We start from the raw sequence: 19,201 nt of genomic DNA on the forward strand, positions 1-19,201 counted from the left end.
TTTGTAAATATAAAATTAATTTAATCGCCAATATAGCTCGTATAATACAGGTTTGTATATTTAATAAATGTTGGACCTGGAAAAATGCATAGTTAATACGATTATTTCATATAATTCGATCTTGTAATATAACTAAGTTAATACAATAACATGAACGTCTTTTTTCCCAATTCATCACCTTATGTCCTATATTTTTTTTTAACGTATAATACTAGATAAACAAACTGTAAATAAAAATTCCATTTACATACCAACGACACCTATTTACTCGGCAGACAACTAGACAACTGTTCTTCCCTTGCTATAAATTAATATACTACTACCTTCGTCCCCCAAATTTTAACACATTTTGAACTGGCACGGGTTTTAAGAAATATAATGGAAAGTGAGTTGAAAAAGTTGGTGTGATGTGGATCCTACTTTTAAAGTATTAGTTTTATAATAAAATGTGAGTAGAAATGAGTCAGTAGAATATGCGGTCCACTATAAAAAAATAGTAAAAAGTAAAGTGTGTCAAACTTTTAGGAACGAACCGAAATAATAAACTGTGTCAAAATTTGGGGGACGAAGGTATTACTAGACATGAGTAGAAATCAAAATTGACAATCTTAGCGATAATAGTATCATAGCACATAGTAAAGTCAAAAAATGATTTATTTATTTATTTGTGTCTATTTATATTTCAAGTGAAAAGACATCACATAGTAAGTAAGATAGGATATTCTAAAATGCCGTTCACCACTCAACACGTCTCCGATTTCCTATCCATACAAGCACTATCAAATTTTATTTATAGAATATCTTCTCCTGAAAAAGGCTATCTTTTATTTATAGAATATATACTTATATAAAAAATATTTTAATTTAATTAATAAGATACTTAAAGTTTTAATGATAATAAATAAAATACATTTAAAATTGAGATACGCGGACGTATTTGAGTGTATTACTACTAAAATAAGACCTATCGTATTTCTCATATTAAAAAGTTAATAGATGCACCATTAATATCCTAGGTGTTTACTCACTTGAATCCAGATATTAATAGGCTTATCCCGAAAACAAGTGCCAAACAAGCCCTTATCCTCCACCTATAATATGCTGAATAAAATAAACATTCCAGCGCTGCATAGTACGGCCATCACGTTTCACAAAGCCATTTTTCCTCGCATATAAAACGCGCTAATTCTTTCTACCATTTCCATTTCACTCAATCCAAATTCCGTTCCATTTCGAGAGAGAGAGGGAGAATGTCGCAGAGCGTCGAGTCGCCGTCCTCCGCCGCGTCTGGCGGGGAAATCGTGCTATTTGGTGTGAGAGTCAGAGTTGATCCGATGAGGAAGAGCGTCAGTATGAATAATCTCTCCGAATACGAGCCTGTTGTCAACAACGGGAACGAGATGCCGAAGGATGCGGCACCGGCGGAGGGATCCGCCGGCTATGCCTCCGCCGATGAAGCCGTTCCTCAGCCGTCCGGCGTGAATCGCGAGCGTAAACGAGGTCAGATCTCTTATCATCATGGAGTTTTGGTTGAATCTGAGATTGCTTGTGATAGTGATGTTCGGATCATTGAAAATCCTCTCTCTGATCCTTCAATCGTTTTGATAAATCGGATTGTGGATTGATTTGATGATAGATGTAACTTTCAAAACTATGGTAAAAACCTGTTAATCTATGATTAATGAGCTAAGTAGAGAGACTGAGAGAGTGATGGATTATTTGTAGAATACGGAGTAGCACTCTTTTGTTTCTGTTGGTTTAGGGATTTGTGACGTTTTTATTGATTTATCTCGGTTTGAATTTGTGTTCAGGAGTTCCATGGACAGAGCAAGAGCACAAGCTATTCCTCCTTGGATTGCAGAAGGTTGGAAGGGGAGATTGGAGAGGAATCTCGAGAAATTACGTCAAGTCGCGCACTCCAACTCAAGTCGCCAGTCACGCTCAGAAATACTTCCTCCGCCGGAGTAACATTAATCGCCGTCGCCGCCGTTCTAGCCTCTTCGACATCACCACCGACGCGGTAATTACTTTTTGCCTTATGTATTAGTAAAATCTTCTTTCTATTTATTCATACTAGTAGTAATTATTAGAGGATTGGTTGGTGCGACTTCTTGTTGGTGTTTATTTATTCAATTGGACTGCGTTTGTATGTTTGCATTCAATGAATCCATTGCCACTATTGAATTTGAAATATTGAATGATTCTGTCCTAACAAATTAACAATAGTAGTGCTTCTTGCTTGTTTCTTATTAGGTCACTGCAATGCCAATTGAAGAGGCCAAGAACCACCACCAAGAGAGCCCACTTCCGCCACCAACCGCGCTGCCTCCGCCCATCACTTCCAACGGCAGCAATGGATTCTCAGTCTCGCCATTCCCCGTCATGTTTTCAATGCAAAGTGGGAGCTCAGCAATCGATCAAACTGAAATGGCCAAAAACTCATCACCAGCAATGGTGGATCTCAACATGAGGCAGCGGGTCTTGCTCGAGCCATCGCCTCTATCCTTGCGGCTATCTCTTTCCTCCGGCCAGGATCAGCCACCCGCCTCCGCTTTCCAGATGGTGCAGGGCTTCAAGATGGAGTTAGCAGCATAAGAGTTTTTTTTCTCAAGCGTTGAGAAAATAAAACCTGCTGAAAACAGCATCATAATGTTAATTAATGACGAGGAAATGGAGTAGGAAAACTAAAATGCTTTAATCAAGAAAAAAATAGAGAAATAGGCGAATTAGTTCGGCTAGAAACTGATCTTGTTTATAGACATGAGGAAATTATGTCATGTGTGTTGTACTCCTAATTATTAAGATGCTTTTGGTTCTTGTTATTGACTTTTTCTAACCATTAATAAGTGTTTATGGTTTTTAATACGTACCTTCTTCAAGCACATTAAATCATTTTCTTAATATGTTGGAGGAGATAAGATAAGATTATGATCTTTTTCGAAAGAGATGTAGGGTGGGCTAGAACTAGGAGCAAGATCTTGAGGAAATCTCTAGTGTTGAATTATTGTGATGAAAAATTAGGTATCTATATGATTGATGGGAATGGTAGTAGGGACCTTTAATTTCTTTGAGAAGCAATCAATTGTCTATGATATCTTGTGTTATCCAAGTATGTGGTTGGATATTAAAGGTATGCCATTATTTTTTATTATCCGTCTAATGTCTATGATACTATACTTGTGTCGCATTGTACAATTATTGATGTTATCTTGCAATTAATTGCTCTCAACTCTATGAATGTCATTTCCTTAAAATTTTTAAAAGAAAAAAAACCTTTTTCTATAGGAGTCCGTGAGAAGTGGAATATATATATATATATATATATATATATATATATATATATATATATATATATATATAGAGTCTCATTATCCACAAATCCACTCTTAAAGACCGAATCACCGAACCCTACCAAATTAGGGCTTTTAGATCTAGTTTTTTATGGATAAGATACAAAAATTTATAAATTATTTTCGCCTTCATCACGAGCCTATTTTAATTCATCCGAAGGTAAATAAGTCATACTAACATGTTACGAAAATTTAACTTCGTTCCAGAATATATTACTTCATTCTAGTAGGTTTTTACTTCATTTTAGTAGGTTTTACTTCATTCCAGTAGGTTTTTACTTCATTCAGTACGTAAATGTGGTTTCGCTGTCGCGTGCCGCTCTTTCTCTCTACAATATCTATCACCACCGCCATGGCGCTAATATTGGTTTAATAAACACATGGAATAATGTAATAAATTATTGGAATGAAGTATGTGTAGAAGCATTTGAAGTCCTACAGGAATGAAGTAAAAATGTTATCCAATGAAGTAATAACGTTCCTGAATGAAGTAATAAACTCACCTTGAATAAATTGTATTTTTAAATGTTAATCAAGCAAAAACCCACGTCACTGAATTTGAATGAAACATATTTGAATCATTTAACCTACTGGAAGCAAGTAAAAACATGTTATAGTTTTATTAGGTACAGAATGAAGTAATAAACCTATACAATGAAGTAAAATGAGCTAGTAATGAAGCAGAAAAATTTTTCGCAGCAGCACATTTCATAAAAAAAACTAGATCTAGTGGCCCAGATTTGGTCTCTAGTTCGGTCTTTAAAATTGGTTCGACATTGATCACAACTCGAGAGTCCCATTATCCACAAATCCACTCTTAAAGACCGAACCACCGAACCCTACCAAATTAGGGCTTTTAGATCTAGTTTTTTATGGATAAGATACATAAATTTATAAATTATTTTCGCCTTCATAACGGGCCTATTTTAATTCATCTGAAGGATAATAAGTCATACTAACATGTTACGAAGATTTAACTTCGTTCCAGAATATATTACTTCATTCTAGTAGGTTTTTACTTCATTCCAGTAGGTTTTTACTTCATTCCAGTACATAAATGTGGTTTCTCCGTCGCGTGCCGTTCTCTCTCTACAATATCTACACCAACGCCATGGCGCTAATATGGTTTAATAAACACATGGAATAATGTAATAAATTATTGGAATGGAGTATGTGTAAAAGCATTTGAAGTACAGAATGAAGTAATAAACCTATATAATGAAGTAAAATGGGCTTGTAATGAAGCCGAAAATTTTTTCACAGCAGCACATCTCATCAAAAAAACTAGATCTAATGGCCCAGATTTGGTCTCTAGTTCGGTCTTTAAAATTAGTTCGACATTGATATATATATATATATATATATAGAGATGCGATCATATCATAACCCTCAAATCACATGATAACTCTATAACTAAATCTGGACCACACATATTTTATAATCTTGTGGTTGAGATTCAAACTTAGATTTACTTAATAACAATAGGCGCAGAGGGTAAATATGTCATTTCGCTAATTTAATTTTTGAATTTCGCTCCAGATTCACTCCAGATTTCACGCTCTTTTCAGCGATTTTCGATTCTCTCTTCTTCTCTGTGATTTTGTTTCCATTTTGATCCAGATCACAAGATTTGATTCTCTCCTCTTCTCTGCGATTTTGTTTCCATACTTCTCGCTTATTTTGTTTCCATAGGCTCCAGATTTTGTTTCCATAATTGTGATCGGGAAAATGTTTTCAATTTTGCGTTCTTATTTTCATTGATTACCTCTTCAATTGCTGTGAAAATTTGCTTCGATGGAATCTGTAGCAAATAACGAAGGTAACAATCATTATTGATTGTGTTCATATTCATGTATTGAATTTGATTTTGGATTAATATTAGTTGTCGATTGGTTTATGTTTCTGATGTACTGAAATTCTTATTTGATTATATTATGTATTGTCGATTATGTGTTAAAATGATACTTTTGCCTTATAAATATTAAGTTTACTGCATAACATGATAGTTTTGTCGGATAAAATGATACTATGATAAAATGATACTTTGGCTGATAAAATGATAGTCCTAGGTGATAAAATGATACTTTTGGCTGATAAAATGATAGTCATAGCTGATTTACTGCATAAAATGATACTTTTAGTGCATAAAATGATATTATGATAAAATGATACTATGATAAAATGATACTTTTACTGATTTGTAGGTATGTACATTCCTGTTTGTGATGATGCTTTGAAGCCAATGATTGGTATGAAATCCATTACATTAGTAGAAGCAGTTGGTTTCTATGAACATTATGCTCGTTCAGTTGGTTTTGGCATTCGTAAAATGGGTAACAAATCAGTTCAAGGTATTACTAAGTGGCAGTATTTGGCTTGCAACAGACAAGGCTCTAAGAATTTTATACCTGGTCATGCATCCCAATCAACTGAAGTGTCTTTTAAGAAGCGTAGGTGTCGGTCATTTAGGTGTGAATGTCTTGCTAAGCTCAATTTGAGATATTATTCAGATGGCAAGAGCAGAGGATATGAGGTTTATCAGTTTGTTGAGTATCATAATCACTTAATGGTTGCGGATGAGCATAGGCATTTTATGATGGCCAATCGCAATCTGGATCCTATTCATCGGAGGTTTATGGAGGATTGTGGCAGGTGTAATATTGGTCCCACTCTCACATTCAAACTTTTGAAGGAGATAATGGGTGGACCTGAAAATGTTGGATGTGATATTATTGATATTAGAAATGGTTATCGTGATATTATGTCCAATATTGATGGTTCAGATGCTCAAATGATTTTTGATTATATGCGTTCTCAAAAGGAATCATCTGATGCCTTCTATTATGAAATTGAGATAGGATCTCATGGAAAGTTAACTAGACTCTTTTGGGCTGATGCTATTTCAAGACGAAATTATCATATGTTTGGAGATGTAATTTCATTTGATTCAACATACAACACTAACAGGTATATTACTTTTGTTGCTAATAGACATAAAATGATACTTTTTGCTGATAAAATGATACTCATATCTGATAAAATGATACTCATATCTGATAATATGATACTCATTGCTGATAAAATGATACTTGCAGTAGATAAAATGATAGTTCTTACTAATAAAATGATACTTTTGCATGATAAAATGATAGAAATTGTGCTTTTGCATAATAAAATGATAAAATGATACTTTTGCATCATAAAATGATACTTTTGCATCATAAAATAGTATCCCTTCTGTCAATAGCTGATAAAATGATACTCATTGCTGATAAAATGATACTTTTGGCTGATAAAATGATACTCATTGCAGATAAAATGATACTTTTGGCTGATAAAATGATACTTGCAGTAGATAAAATGATACTTCTTACTAATAAAATGATACTTTTGCATGATAAAATGATAAAATGATAAAATGATACTCATTGCTGATAAAATGATACTTTTGGCTGATAAAATGATACTCATTGCTGATAAAATGATACTTCTGGCTGATAAAATGATACTCATAGCTGATAAAATGATACTCATAGCTGATAAATATAATTCATTTTTATGTTATATTCTGAAGGTATTGCATGATTTTTGCTCCATTCACTGGAAAAGATAACCATTCTAGACCAGTTACATTTGGAGCTGGCTTGTTATCAAGTGAAGGTAGAGAATCCTATTCTTGGTTGTTTGGCTGTTTTGTTCGATGCATGGGGGTAGCACCCAAATTGATTATCACTGATCAAGATTGGGGGATCAAACTTGCTGTTCAACAAGTACTTTTACAAACAAGGCACCGATGGTGTATGTGGCATATCATGGTTAAGGTGTCAGATAAGTTGCCCAAATCTTTACTTGGTAATGAAGATTTCAAAAAAGAGTTGAATGCATGTGTTTGGTCTGATTTGTTAGAGCCTGATGAGTTTGATATAATATGGAATGATATAATGGAACGGTATGGATTAGAAGACGTGCACTGGTTTGGATCAATGTTTGAAGATAGAGAATTCTGGGTTCCTGCTTATTTTCGAGATTTTCCCATGGGGTCGCTTCTTAGGACTACATCGATGTCTGAATCGGAGAATAGCTTTTTTAAAAACTACACAAAGCCACGTGCAAATCTTGTACAGTTCATCAATTTCTTTAATTATGCTGTGGGAGATCAAAGGAATGCCAATTCACGATTGAACTAACTTGGATTACTCAACTATTCCTGATTTGTCAACCCAATTGCCTATTGAGAAGCATGCATCTACAATCTACACTGATTCTATTTTCAAACATGTACAACAGGAAATAAGTATTGTGTGTGAGATTGTTTCTATAACTACTGTTGAGGATAACATCAAGAAGCATCAGGTCAAGGACCAATATGGTAGAACATTGGATGTTATGTATGATTGTAAGCAAGACACATTCGACTGTAGTTGCAATAAGTTTTCCAGAATTGGTTTGTTATGTTGTCATATATTTTGTTTGTTGAAGAATAAGTCTGCTAATCTCATTCCTGAGAAATATTTTGGTCGAAGGTGGTTGAAGAGCTCTTTACTAAAGGCAGCACATGGTCTACCATCTGAGGAACAACAACCATTTGAACGTGTGTTCCATTTTTAACCTTTATTTGTAAAAATTCTATTTTTCAGTCAGAGAAATGATAGTACTTATTGTAATAATGTTATCTTTTATCTTGCAGATTTGGATGAAAAGCAGGAAGTTAAGAAAAAGTTGTTCTCCAACTTTTATCGATTAGTCCAAAAGTCTGAAGGAAGTATGGATCATTTGTCTTTGTTAAGTGCTGGTCTTGATGATTTGGAACAGCATATGTTTGGAAATTGTGCAGCACCTTCAGTCATTGAAAAGAAGAAGATGGTTGAGGATTTTTATGGAATGGCAGTACCTGATGTAATTGATGTACATCCTCCAGACGTTGTTAGTACTAAAGGATCAGCTAGTGGCAAAGTAGCAAAGAGGCAGAGTGCAATAAGGAAAGCAAATAAGCCTCTACGACGGTGTGGTAAATGTCATGAGATGGGTCGTCATGATTCAAGAAATTGTGGTAGAGTCAATGAGAAGTCAGATTGAAGCCATTTGATATAGTTTAGGTATTTTAGGTGTATAAAATGACATTTTGGCTGATAAACTCATTCTTTTGTTTATAAACTGATAAAATGATACTTTAACCTGAAAAAATGACATAAAAAATGATATATAAGCTGATAAAATGATACTCGCAGTTGATAAAATGATACTCGCAGTTGATAAAATGATACTTCTGACTGATAAAATGATACTTTAGCTGATAACATCATTCTTTTGTTTATAAACTGATAAAATGATACTTTAACCTGGAAAAATGACATAAAAAATGATATATAAGCTGATAAAATGATACTTTTGGCTTATAAAATTATAAAATGATACTCGCAGTTGATAAAATGATACTTTCAGCAGATAAAATGATAAAATGATACTTCTGACTGATAAAATGATACTTTGGCTGATAACATCATTCTTTTGTTTATAAACTGATAAAATGATACTTTAACCTGAAAAAATGATACTCGCAGCAAATAAAATGACAATAACCTTATAAAATGATGTATAAGCTGGAAAAAATGACATATAAGCTGATAAAATGATACTATCAACGGATAAAATGATGTTTTAATCTCACAAAATGATATATAAGCTGATAAAATGATACTTCTGACTTATAAAATTATAAAATGATACTCGCAGTTGATAAAATGATACTTTCAGCAGATAAAATGATAAAATGATACTTCTGACTGATAAAACGATATAATGACAAAATCATAGTTGTAGCAGATAAAATGATAATTTGGGTGATTATATTCGAAACCACTATTACAAAACGCTATTATCAAGTCATAGAAGTTAGTATACAGGGGGTTTAAATTCTCTAATCATCTTTTCAACATCAATATCTTCTTTTTTGCTGTCATTCTCAAACTTCTTCTTTATCATTGTAAGTGTCTCAAAAGCCTTCTTGTTAGTATCTCCAATAAGCAATGCTTCAGTATATCTGGCACGGAGTTTTATGAAAGACTCTGTTCCCTTCTTCGTTAAACCCGAATTCCAGTTACGAACAGGACCACCCATGTAAGTCTCCAAATGGCGCATCACATAAATTCCACAGTCAACTTTATTTGTATCGTTCTGCCATGGCATATTCATGTATCTGGTTTTTGACAGTTTGACAGTTCTTCCCATTGATGGATTGAGTCCATTTCCAAGATAAGTTCGGAAGAAATTTCTCTATTCAAATAACACAAAACATACATGAGGTTGATTAAAAATTATATTATGTTCCATACTGAATTATAGTCAATGCATTTTAACTGATAAATACTGAATGCATTTAACTAAACATACCAGAGTACTTGGTGCATCTTCATATTTCTTCTCAAGTAAATCTTGACTAACCAGAGAATTGTCAATCACATCCATCATTTGCATTTTGAGATTGAAGCAGATGATATAATAATGTTCGTACGCCCAGATTGGAAAGAATATCTAATTTTCAAAACATTATATATAAATGTCATTTTCAAAAATATAGGTATGTTGTTCTGTAAGGGATGTGATCATATCATAACCCATATTTATTGTGATAACCTAATAACCCTCATTTTATGGATGAAAAGTATCATTTTGTAGAACAGAATATCATTTTATGGACGAAAAATATCATTTTTAGTAAAAATGATACTTTTGACCCATAAAATGATAGGGTTATTAGCTTATCACATAAATATGGGTTACCATTATAACGCACCCTTGTTCTGTAATGTATATCTAATTATGACTTACCAGGTCATAATTTTCCCATTTGAAATTTTCAATCTGTGACACAAATTCATTCAAGTTTGAGCAAAATCTTTCTCGACTCTCTGCTTCAGTCCAACCAGATCTCCTTGCAGTAATGTTGTAAATCTGTCATGTTTACATTTTTGTAAATATATTTTAATTTTTAATGTAATACTATTATTTATTTACTCGTTTACTGTACCGTAGGTGTGGTGTTGATGAAAAGACGACTCGGTGATGCCTTTGATTTGAATTTTTCATTGTAGTTGAGGAACACAGCCCATGCATCTATGATGTTGATCCTGACGTATGAACGTGGAGCAAGGCTGTGGAAGTCAATCTTGAACAATGTGATCTTGTCGTTCTCATAAACTACCTCATAACTGATTTCAAATTCATATTTAATGTTAGTTAAAAGAACTGAATAAGAATATAATTATGTAATTCAAAACTTACTGTTCACTTTCTTCATCTTTCATCAACCAGTACATTATTTCTCTCTCTTCTTTATTCAGCTTTCCTTTCAGATTTACTGCTCTGACATTGTAGGGAGAGCACATTGCTTCAACAATTTTGTTTGTTGTTCTGACCACTTTCTCCATCTCCTTTTCGACTGGAGGATCTTGATCTTGAGAAACCATCTTCTTCCCTTTGTCCTTATTCAAATTTTCTTCTCTCTGTTTTAAAACTTCATCATCTCCTTTTTCAACATTTATATCCTTGATGACAGTGGATATTATGTTATCAACTCTGTCATGCTTTCATTTAAAAAAAATATAAATTCTTATTGACAGAAGGGATACTATTTTATGATGCAAAAGTATCATTTTATGATGCAAAAGTATCATTTTATCATTTTATTATGCAAAAGCACAATTTCTATTATTTTTTTCAGGCAAAAGTATCATTTGATCATTTTATCATGCAAAAGCACAATTTCTATCATTTTATTAGGCAAAAGTATCATTTTATCATTTTATCAGACAAAAGTATCATTTTATCCGCTTAAACTATCATTTTATGATTCAAAAGTATCAGTTTTCAAATAAAACAGAACTACCAAAAAACATCATCAAACATATATCATTTTAAACATATAAACAATCATTTTATGTACTTAAACTATCATTTTTAAAAGTTACCTCATATTCTTCATTCTGAACTTCTTTCTCTGAAACTTTTTCCTTTTCTTTTACAGCTGCTTTATTAGCCTTTTCCTTTTCGCTTTCATTCTGTTTCTCTTGCTCGTTTTCCACCTCATCATCTTTTTCCTTCTCCGCATCCTTTTCCCGATTAAATTCTTGATTCTCATTAGGACTGTCATCACATTCAGGTATCAGAGTGAAGGTAGGGATTCATTCTTATTTTTCAATATATATGTCCTCTCAGCAGCTTTAGTTAACTCAATCATGATATCAATCCATTCAGGATCATCAGTTTCATCATTGTTTATAGCCTGTGTCATTGTATCCTGACTTTCTATAACATGCTTCACACCTTCCTCTCTCAATCCCATTGCATTTCTCGTTGTATCACAGATTATCTTAAAGCTATTGAGATTCCTGAGTTTATCCGGCGCTGCTTCAAGGACATCAACCATCTTCAACATTGAGGCTTTAACATCCTTTGCAGCTCCCTTCCATTCATTTATGAAATTCTCCCATTCATTGGTTGTCCCCACTTCATCATGATCATGATGATCATTTGTCTTCAAAACTTCTACATCTTGAGATTCATCTTCTTCGTCATCTTTATCATTTTCTTCATGTGGCTGCTTTTTATATCGGTCATACATATGACCCAGACCAAATGTTGAATTCTCCATTTCTGCTCTTTGTCTATCTTTCAACAGTTCTGCAGTCCATCCTTTCACTGTTGGGTAACATCTTGGCACCATTTTTTTTTCAAAGAGAATCCTGTCCACGTAACAAGCCTACATTAAACAAAAACTAAATATTAGTTTTTCTGTAAATAGATTCATAGACAATGGAAAACAAATATATTCTTACCACTACAAAGATAACTGGCCCGGTAAATATCTTTGCTGTGTCTTTTTTCCACCTCTTTTGTGTTTCATGCAATCTGGATATGACATAGCCACACCAATTGTATTCTTTGATCTTCTCAACATCAGCTATGTAATCTAAAATTTTTGGCCTCAAATTTCCATCAGCAGGAGTGTTAATCAAGGCATACTCCATGAGAACCATAAAAGTCCATTTAAAGAACTCACCACCTTCTTTGTCTCTCTCCATCTGCTCTACAACATACTTTGGCACCATTTTTTTCTCTCCACCTTTACAGAATTTAGCAATTTCAGTTTTGATGTGGGTATTTTTCTGAAATTTGCTTTTATTGATAGGTAAAAATCCAATCGGGAACCCAAGAGTTATGTGAACATCTTCATCATCTAAAAACAGTGATTCCCCACTGTTCAACTCAATTGATGAAGTTTTACTGTTAAAGTTGTTGATTAGATAATACGCTAATGCTCTTGGGAAACTTCTTATATTGAAGTTTAGGAGTGCGCCAAACCCAATCTCTCTAACAGCTCTTCTTTGATTCTCGTTTAGAGATTCAAGCATGTCAACGAAGAAGTCAGTATTCCTTCTTCCTGCCAAAGTTGCTATCCTAATGACTGCAATATCTTGAACAACTTTTTTCTTGCTCTTCTTTGATGCTGTCTTACCATCAGTTGTATCGTCATTCTTTCTTTTCTTCTTATTTCTTATATGTTCTACTTCTTCTGCTAATGTTCTACGTTGATCATCATCACCATCACGAATGTTCTTTCCTAATAAACAAAAGATTTCAGTGTGTTAAACAGTTTATGTCATTATATAAAGTCAAAGTATCATTTTATAATCTGAAACTATCATTTTATCAAGGGCAATTATCATTTTTTCTTCTGAAACTATCATTTTCTATATTTCAATGAGTTTAAAAAAGCAGAGAGGGAATAACTTGTCACTTAAGTAGAACAAAACACTACTTACAAAGTATCATTTTATCATTTTCAGAAACTATCATTTTATGCACCCAAAGTATCATTTTATCAAGCAAAGGCACAATTTCTACATACAAAAACACAGAGATACACACAACAACACACACAAAAACACAGCAGCAGTAGCATCAGGACACACACACAAACAAACATAAAGTATCATTTTATCCCATGAAACTATCATTTTTTCATTCAGAAACTATCATTTTATCCCATGAAACTATCATTTTATTCCATATCCCATGAAACTATCATTTTATAATCTGAAACTATCATTTTATCAAGGGCAATTATCATTTTTTCTTCTGAAACTATCATTTTCTATATTTCAATGAGTTTAAAAAAGCAGAGAGGGAATAACTTGTCACTTAAGTAGAACAAAACACTATTTACAAAGTATCATTTTATCATTTTCAGAAACTATCATTTTATGCACCCAAAGTATCATTTTATCAAGCAAAGGCACAATTTCTACATACAAAAACACAGAGACACACACAACAACACACACAAAAACACAGCAGCAGTAGCATCAGGACACACACACAAACAAACATAAAGTATCATTTTATCCCATGAAACTATCATTTTTTCATTCAGAAACTATCATTTTATCTCATGAAACTATCATTTTATTCCATATCCCATGAAACTATCATTTTATAATCTGAAACTATCATTTTATCAAGGGCAATTATCATTTTTTCTTCTGAAACTATCATTTTCTATATTTCAATGAGTTTAAAAAAGCAGAGAGGGAATAACTTGTCACTTAAGTAGAACAAAACACTATTTACAAAGTATCATTTTATCATTTTCAGAAACTATCATTTTATGCACCCAAAGTATCATTTTATCAAGCAAAGGCACAATTTCTACATACAAAAATACAGAGACACACACAACAACACACACAAAAACACAGCAGCAGTAGCATCAGGACACACACACAAACAAACATAAAGTATCATTTTATCCCATGAAACTATCATTTTTTCATTCAGAAACTATCATTTTATTCCATATATCCCATGAAACTATCATTTTATAATCTGAAACTATCATTTTATCAGAAAGTATCATTTTATCTACATTTAAACAGATCATGCAAACACATAGCAACACACAAAGCAAAACACACATAAACAAAGCAAAACACACACCAGCAGCATATATTGTTATGCATGAACGATATTGTATAAATATAAGAAATATCTACACTAAAAAACTACAGAATCTAAAAATAATCGAGAAAATCATCAGCAAAATGATAAATCGATCAAAATCAAAAGTGAAATAAGTAATAAACTTCATCCAACCTTTCTTCGATGAAAAAACTATGATTTCCTTCGACATATTCCAGAATTGTGATGATTTTTCCTTCGATTCGTAGGGTTTCAAATGCGATTCAGAGTGTTTGAGTGTTACCTTCGATTCGTAGGGTTTGAAATTCGATTCAGAGTGTTTGAGTCCGAGATGAATTCAGATCGTTTTCTTTTTTCCCACCAATTTTAAAATTGAAATGACAATTTTGCCCTTAATATATTCGAAAATGATAGTTTTATTTGATAAAATGATAGTTTTGTTAGATTAAATCTAGACCACATATTTTAAAAATGTGTGGTGGAGATTTAGTTATAGGGTTATCACACAAATTGGGGTTATCATTATAATGCACCCCTATATATATATATATATATATATATACTCCCTCCGTCCACCAAAAATACATCGCTTTGTGTATAACACGGGTTTTAATGTAGAATTGGTAAAGTAAGAGAGAGGAGGAGAAAAAAGTAGGTAAAGTAAGAGAGATAGAGAGAAAAAGTGAATAAAGTATGAGAGATGGAAGAAAAAATGGGAAATTTATGAGAGATAAACTTTCCATTTTTAGAAAGTGATTTATTTTTTGTGGACGTCCCAAAATGATAAAAGTGATTTATTTTTTATGGACGGAGGGAGTATAATATATATATGAAAAAAAAAGAAGTGTAGTTGCGTAGCTTTTATATATGCTACGGAATTGGGATTATTACGCTTCAACATATCAACCTATTTTCCATAAGTAACCCAGTAATCAATTTCCTAGAAGAAAAAAAAATGTTAAGGTACATGAAGGGTTTGGGTTTGGCTCAAGTAAAAATATCTTTTACTCTCACTTTGGAGCTTGTATTATACAAAGAGTCGAGTTTTGATAGATTAGGTATCTAGTTTTGCACGTGGATTTTGTTGTTTTCCCCTCATTTCACTTCGTCTTTTACGTTTATGCATTTGCTTGTTGGCTGTTAGATTGATGGTTTTTCTTGCTACTTTGTTTGTTGGGTGGCTATGCTGTATTTTTTTGGGTCAAATTGGGTGGCTACGTTTATGCATTTGCTTGTTGGCTGTCAGATTGATGGTTTTTCTTGCTACTTTGTTTGTTGGCTGTTAGATTGATGGTCAAATTGCTCGCCTTGTTTGGATCAAGCCTTTTTTATACAAAAAAATTATACTCCATCCGTCCCACAATATGAGTCACATTTGGTGCGGGCACGGATTTTAAAAAATGTAAAAAATAGTGGATTGAAAAAGTTAATGGAATATGAGGTCCACTTTTTTATATTAGTTTTAGTTTTATAATAGAATGTGAGTGAAGTGAAGTAGTGGAATGTGTGACCTACTTACCATTTATGGTAAAAATGAAATGTGACTCTTATTGTAGAACGGAGGTAATAATCCTTAATAAAATGAAAAGCAATTTAAGATGAATTCTTGGTGCCCAACTTATACAGTTGAATGTTTTGCAAAATTGATGGTTATGATGTCTACAGTGCTTTAATAGATCATGAATTTGAAAAATCTGATGATCTTGCTTTTGATAATGGTTTCCTACATATAATTCAAGAATGACTTACCCCAAGGATACAAAGGTATGTAGAATCCTAAAGGACTTAATATACATAATTATCTATAAAATAAAAAGCTATTCCAATGTTTAACATAAGATAAACCAGGCATGGAGAAACAAGAATCACTTGCAAGGTTGAGGCAATCTACCCAAGCTTCCTTAGGATCAACTCGAGTTGTTTCATTATTCAGACGAGAGCCACGGGTTAGGAGCGATGTAAGTGTACCCATGGAAATGCTCCCCGGCTGTTGGAGTAGGCGCCGGGGAGTCATCCAGAGGCATCGCAGTCCAACATTTGTCGAAGTTCTCTGTGCAATCTTGGCCACTCACGTCTGGCTTGAACTTTGGCACGAGTTCTCTCTCCTCTATCTTCTTCCAGTTGATGGTACGAAACCATTTGTGAGATTTGATCTCTTCCGCGCCCCTAGGCCCACTGCCTAATCTATTCACCGCATCCTTTTGGAGCAGCTATCGACACAAATCAGATTAGCATGCATCTCAAGAAAAGATCGTAGGGTAAGAAGAAAAAAGAGCATGTTTCTTACTCCTTTAAGTAAAGAGTGAGCTTCGCTTGTCAAGCGTGGTGGAAGCTTCAATTTTTCTTTTATGATCTTCTCCTGCAGCTTCTTCCTGTTAGCATGCACGAACGGCGGCTGAAACATTCAACACACACTAAACACTTCAATCAAATGAGAAAATTGGGTACTAAAAGCCTTTTGATTTTCTATTAGTTGCCTAGCTAAATTAAGTTGTTCTTTGTTTCAAGATATTACCTTCCCGGTTAGCATTTCATACAAAAGGATGCCAACGCTCCACCAATCAGCATTCTTGTTATGCCCATTTGATTGCAAGATCTCAGGAGCCATATATTCGGTTGTCCCACATAGCGAGTTTGATCTGCTCGATTCACTAATCTCCTTAGACAGTCCAAAATCAGTGAGCATGATCTGCAACAGTTAAAGTAACACAAATTACTCAACAGCACTCGCGTTGTTACAAGTCATGTATGCTCCTGCAAATCTATCAGGCTATATTATGGACTTACATGCCCATCAGCATCCATGAGAATGTTTTCAGGTTTTAGATCTCGATGCACAATCCCGTTCTCGTGAAGATGTGAGACTGCAGATACAATCTCAGCAGTATATACCCTTGCCTGGTCCTCACTACCCAAGAAATAGCCAAAAAACAGGAATTAAGAATATGAGATGAAGATCTTTTTCCTTGTTAACACAAAGAACAAAGATAGTACCTGAAGATCCCTTGCCTGTAGAGATGATAAAATAGATGGCCTCCATTTATAAAATCGAGTATCAAATACAGCTTAGACTTGGTCTGTGAATCACAAAAAGGTAACAATGTAACGCGACCAAAAGATATAAGACAGACTTTATTATGTTGTGTCAAAGGCAATTCTCCACTTTTCGACTCCATACACATTTTAGGCAACTCTGCCTTTTTTTCTCTACCCGTCTTTCCTCCACAAGGTTTTACTTAAGAAATGATCGACTTTTTCTTGCCAAAAGAATCAGTCCCATAAATACTAGTTGAACTCTACTCAATAAAAGGCAAGAATTAACTATTGAGCAAGCAACTAGTGTTTCTTAGGTCAGATAACAGCAAAAACTGACTTCTTTTTCAACAAAGAAAAGGGCCAACTTAGCTAAGTGAATACGAAATCAACACGCAGTGAGTTGCAACATAATAGACGTCTCTATTGAAATCGTAAGCACTAGATTTCACAATGTAAAACATTCCCCCCCACAGCATGAAACTTGATCTTTGTGGACAATAGGTTGTAAAATGCCACAAGCATAAATAGTAATTATTCAATTCTCTAGACAATTTGTCAGTATGCAAAAGAAACTACCAAAATCATCCTAAAGGGTTAATTAGGATCATCTATGCTTGATAAACCATCATCCATGATTCCTTCATACAGAGACGTCGCCGAGGGTAAAATGTTCAAGCTTGTTGACAAACCTACACCACAAGTGCAAACGTCCTAGTTGCTTAGCAACCATCTCAACTTTCCTAAACATCATGTATAATTGTATATGCATCTAAGTAATCAAGAAATAAATCATTTTAACCCTCAAAAGGCAACAGAATTTTGCAAATGAATACTCAGATCTAAGGATGAGAAAGAGAAGAAGAAGACCTGAAACGAATAGCGCAGCTGCACAATGAAAGGGTGCACAACTTTGGTGAGAATATCCCTCTCAGCCCTCATATAATCAACATGGTTGTTCTTGATGATCGTATCCTTCTTCATCACTTTCATCGCGTAAATCCCATCTCCACCTCCACCGCCACTTTTCTTCTTCATCCTAACCTGAAAAACCTTCCCAAACGCGCCCTTCCCAATCACCCTCATAATCTCAAAATCCCCCGGCCCCAATTTCTCCGCTGCCTCAGCCCCAGCCTCCTCCTCCACCCTCAAATCATCGCCGCCTGTGTCGTCGGAGGAAGAATCGTCTCGGTCGAAGGTGGGGATTGATTTGGAGAGGGTGAAGCGGGGGGAGGGGCCCACGAATGAGTGGGAGCGGTGGTGTATTACTTGTGGGTCCCCCAGGAAGAGCGGGGAGGCGGAGGAAGGAGAGGGGCCGAAGGTGTCGGAGAATTCGAAATTTAATGAGGGATCCTCGTCGGCGGCGGAAGGGATATGGAGCTGCGTCAGCTTTGAAGCTAACAGCGAGTGCACAGCCTTTTTGTTGCTGGTGTTCATGGTGTGTTGGGAATTCGAGTTGTTGATGCACTCGATCTGTTTGTATATATGTGTGAATTAATTTCTCGAGCTTGATTGATTGATCCGAAGAAGCCAGCCAAGAGGGGCAGCCTGAGATCTCACAAAGATTACATTTTTTTACGAGGGAAAGAGAGAGATTTGCAGAAGCAAGCTCGCAAATGCTTGTTGAGGGAATTTAGGACAAGTGGTTTATGAATATTTACCTATTTTATTAGCACTTGTTAATTAGGCATCAATCATTTACGAATTGGGATATCTAAAATTCTAAAATATTAAACCATTATTGCCAAAGAAAGAAGAGGAAAAGTGTCATCGTTGCATTCAAATAGAAAAATTATAAGAAAGAGAAAAATTTAAGAGAAATAGTGTCATTTTCAGCAGAC

At 34.3% G+C, this 19,201-nt stretch overlaps 3 protein-coding genes and 1 long non-coding RNA gene across 4 annotated transcripts; 3 read left to right on the forward strand and 1 right to left on the reverse strand.

Annotated features, from left to right (window-relative positions):
- Positions 1-1,125: 1,125 nt before the first annotated feature.
- On the forward strand, positions 1,126-2,822 carry LOC125206213 (transcription factor MYB1R1-like). The gene is made up of 3 exons (XM_048105525.2): positions 1,126-1,500; positions 1,812-2,020; positions 2,254-2,822. The coding sequence occupies exons 1-3, from the start codon at positions 1,251-1,253 to the stop codon at positions 2,593-2,595; spliced, it is 801 nt and encodes a 266-aa protein (XP_047961482.1). The 5' UTR covers positions 1,126-1,250; the 3' UTR covers positions 2,596-2,822.
- A 2,719-nt stretch (positions 2,823-5,541) lies between these two features.
- On the forward strand, positions 5,542-7,537 carry LOC125193907 (protein FAR1-RELATED SEQUENCE 5-like). The gene is made up of 2 exons (XM_089065051.1): positions 5,542-6,317; positions 6,925-7,537. Exons 1-2 carry the CDS (start codon positions 5,557-5,559, stop codon positions 7,535-7,537), a joined length of 1,374 nt encoding a protein of 457 aa, XP_088921177.1. The 5' UTR covers positions 5,542-5,556.
- Positions 7,538-7,780: 243 nt separating this feature from the next.
- Positions 7,781-8,513, forward strand: LOC148932277 (uncharacterized). Its single transcript, XR_016135321.1, has 2 exons — positions 7,781-7,941; positions 8,038-8,513. It is a non-coding gene; the product is annotated as an uncharacterized LOC148932277 (long non-coding RNA).
- A 7,498-nt stretch (positions 8,514-16,011) lies between these two features.
- Positions 16,012-19,012, reverse strand: LOC125201772 (serine/threonine-protein kinase AtPK1/AtPK6-like). The gene is made up of 6 exons (XM_048100019.2): positions 18,231-19,012; positions 17,322-17,404; positions 17,115-17,235; positions 16,843-17,016; positions 16,615-16,722; positions 16,012-16,537 (listed from the first exon to the last, which is right to left on the reverse strand). The coding sequence occupies exons 1-6, from the start codon at positions 18,795-18,797 to the stop codon at positions 16,253-16,255; spliced, it is 1,338 nt and encodes a 445-aa protein (XP_047955976.1). The 5' UTR covers positions 18,798-19,012; the 3' UTR covers positions 16,012-16,252.
- Positions 19,013-19,201: the final 189 nt, after the last annotated feature.

This window comes from Salvia hispanica, chromosome 2 (assembly GCF_029641045.1).
Source record: "Salvia hispanica isolate PSC_SH4W2 chromosome 2, Shi_PSC_v1, whole genome shotgun sequence".
NCBI classification, from domain to species: domain Eukaryota; kingdom Viridiplantae; phylum Streptophyta; class Magnoliopsida; order Lamiales; family Lamiaceae; genus Salvia; species Salvia hispanica.

Bases quoted from the DNA above. Each gene is read 5' to 3' on its own strand.
- LOC125201772 (XM_048100019.2), bottom strand. From the start codon at position 18,797: ATGAACACCAGCAACAAAAAGGCTGTGCACTCGCTGTTAGCTTCAAAG. The intron at 16,723-16,842 runs GTAATATCTTGA...TGAATGTTTCAG, and splicing joins ATGAAATGCTAACCGGGAAG to CCGCCGTTCGTGCATGCTAA. The intron at 16,538-16,614 runs GTAAGAAACATG...TTGTGTCGATAG, and splicing joins CTCACTCTTTACTTAAAGGA to CTGCTCCAAAAGGATGCGGT.
- LOC125206213 (XM_048105525.2), top strand. From the start codon at position 1,251: ATGTCGCAGAGCGTCGAGTCGCCGTCCTCCGCCGCGTCTGGCGGGGAA. The intron at 1,501-1,811 runs GTCAGATCTCTT...ATTTGTGTTCAG, and splicing joins GAATCGCGAGCGTAAACGAG to GAGTTCCATGGACAGAGCAA. The intron at 2,021-2,253 runs GTAATTACTTTT...GTTTCTTATTAG, and splicing joins TCGACATCACCACCGACGCG to GTCACTGCAATGCCAATTGA.
- LOC125193907 (XM_089065051.1), top strand. From the start codon at position 5,557: ATGTACATTCCTGTTTGTGATGATGCTTTGAAGCCAATGATTGGTATG. The intron at 6,318-6,924 runs GTATATTACTTT...TATATTCTGAAG, and splicing joins TCAACATACAACACTAACAG to GTATTGCATGATTTTTGCTC.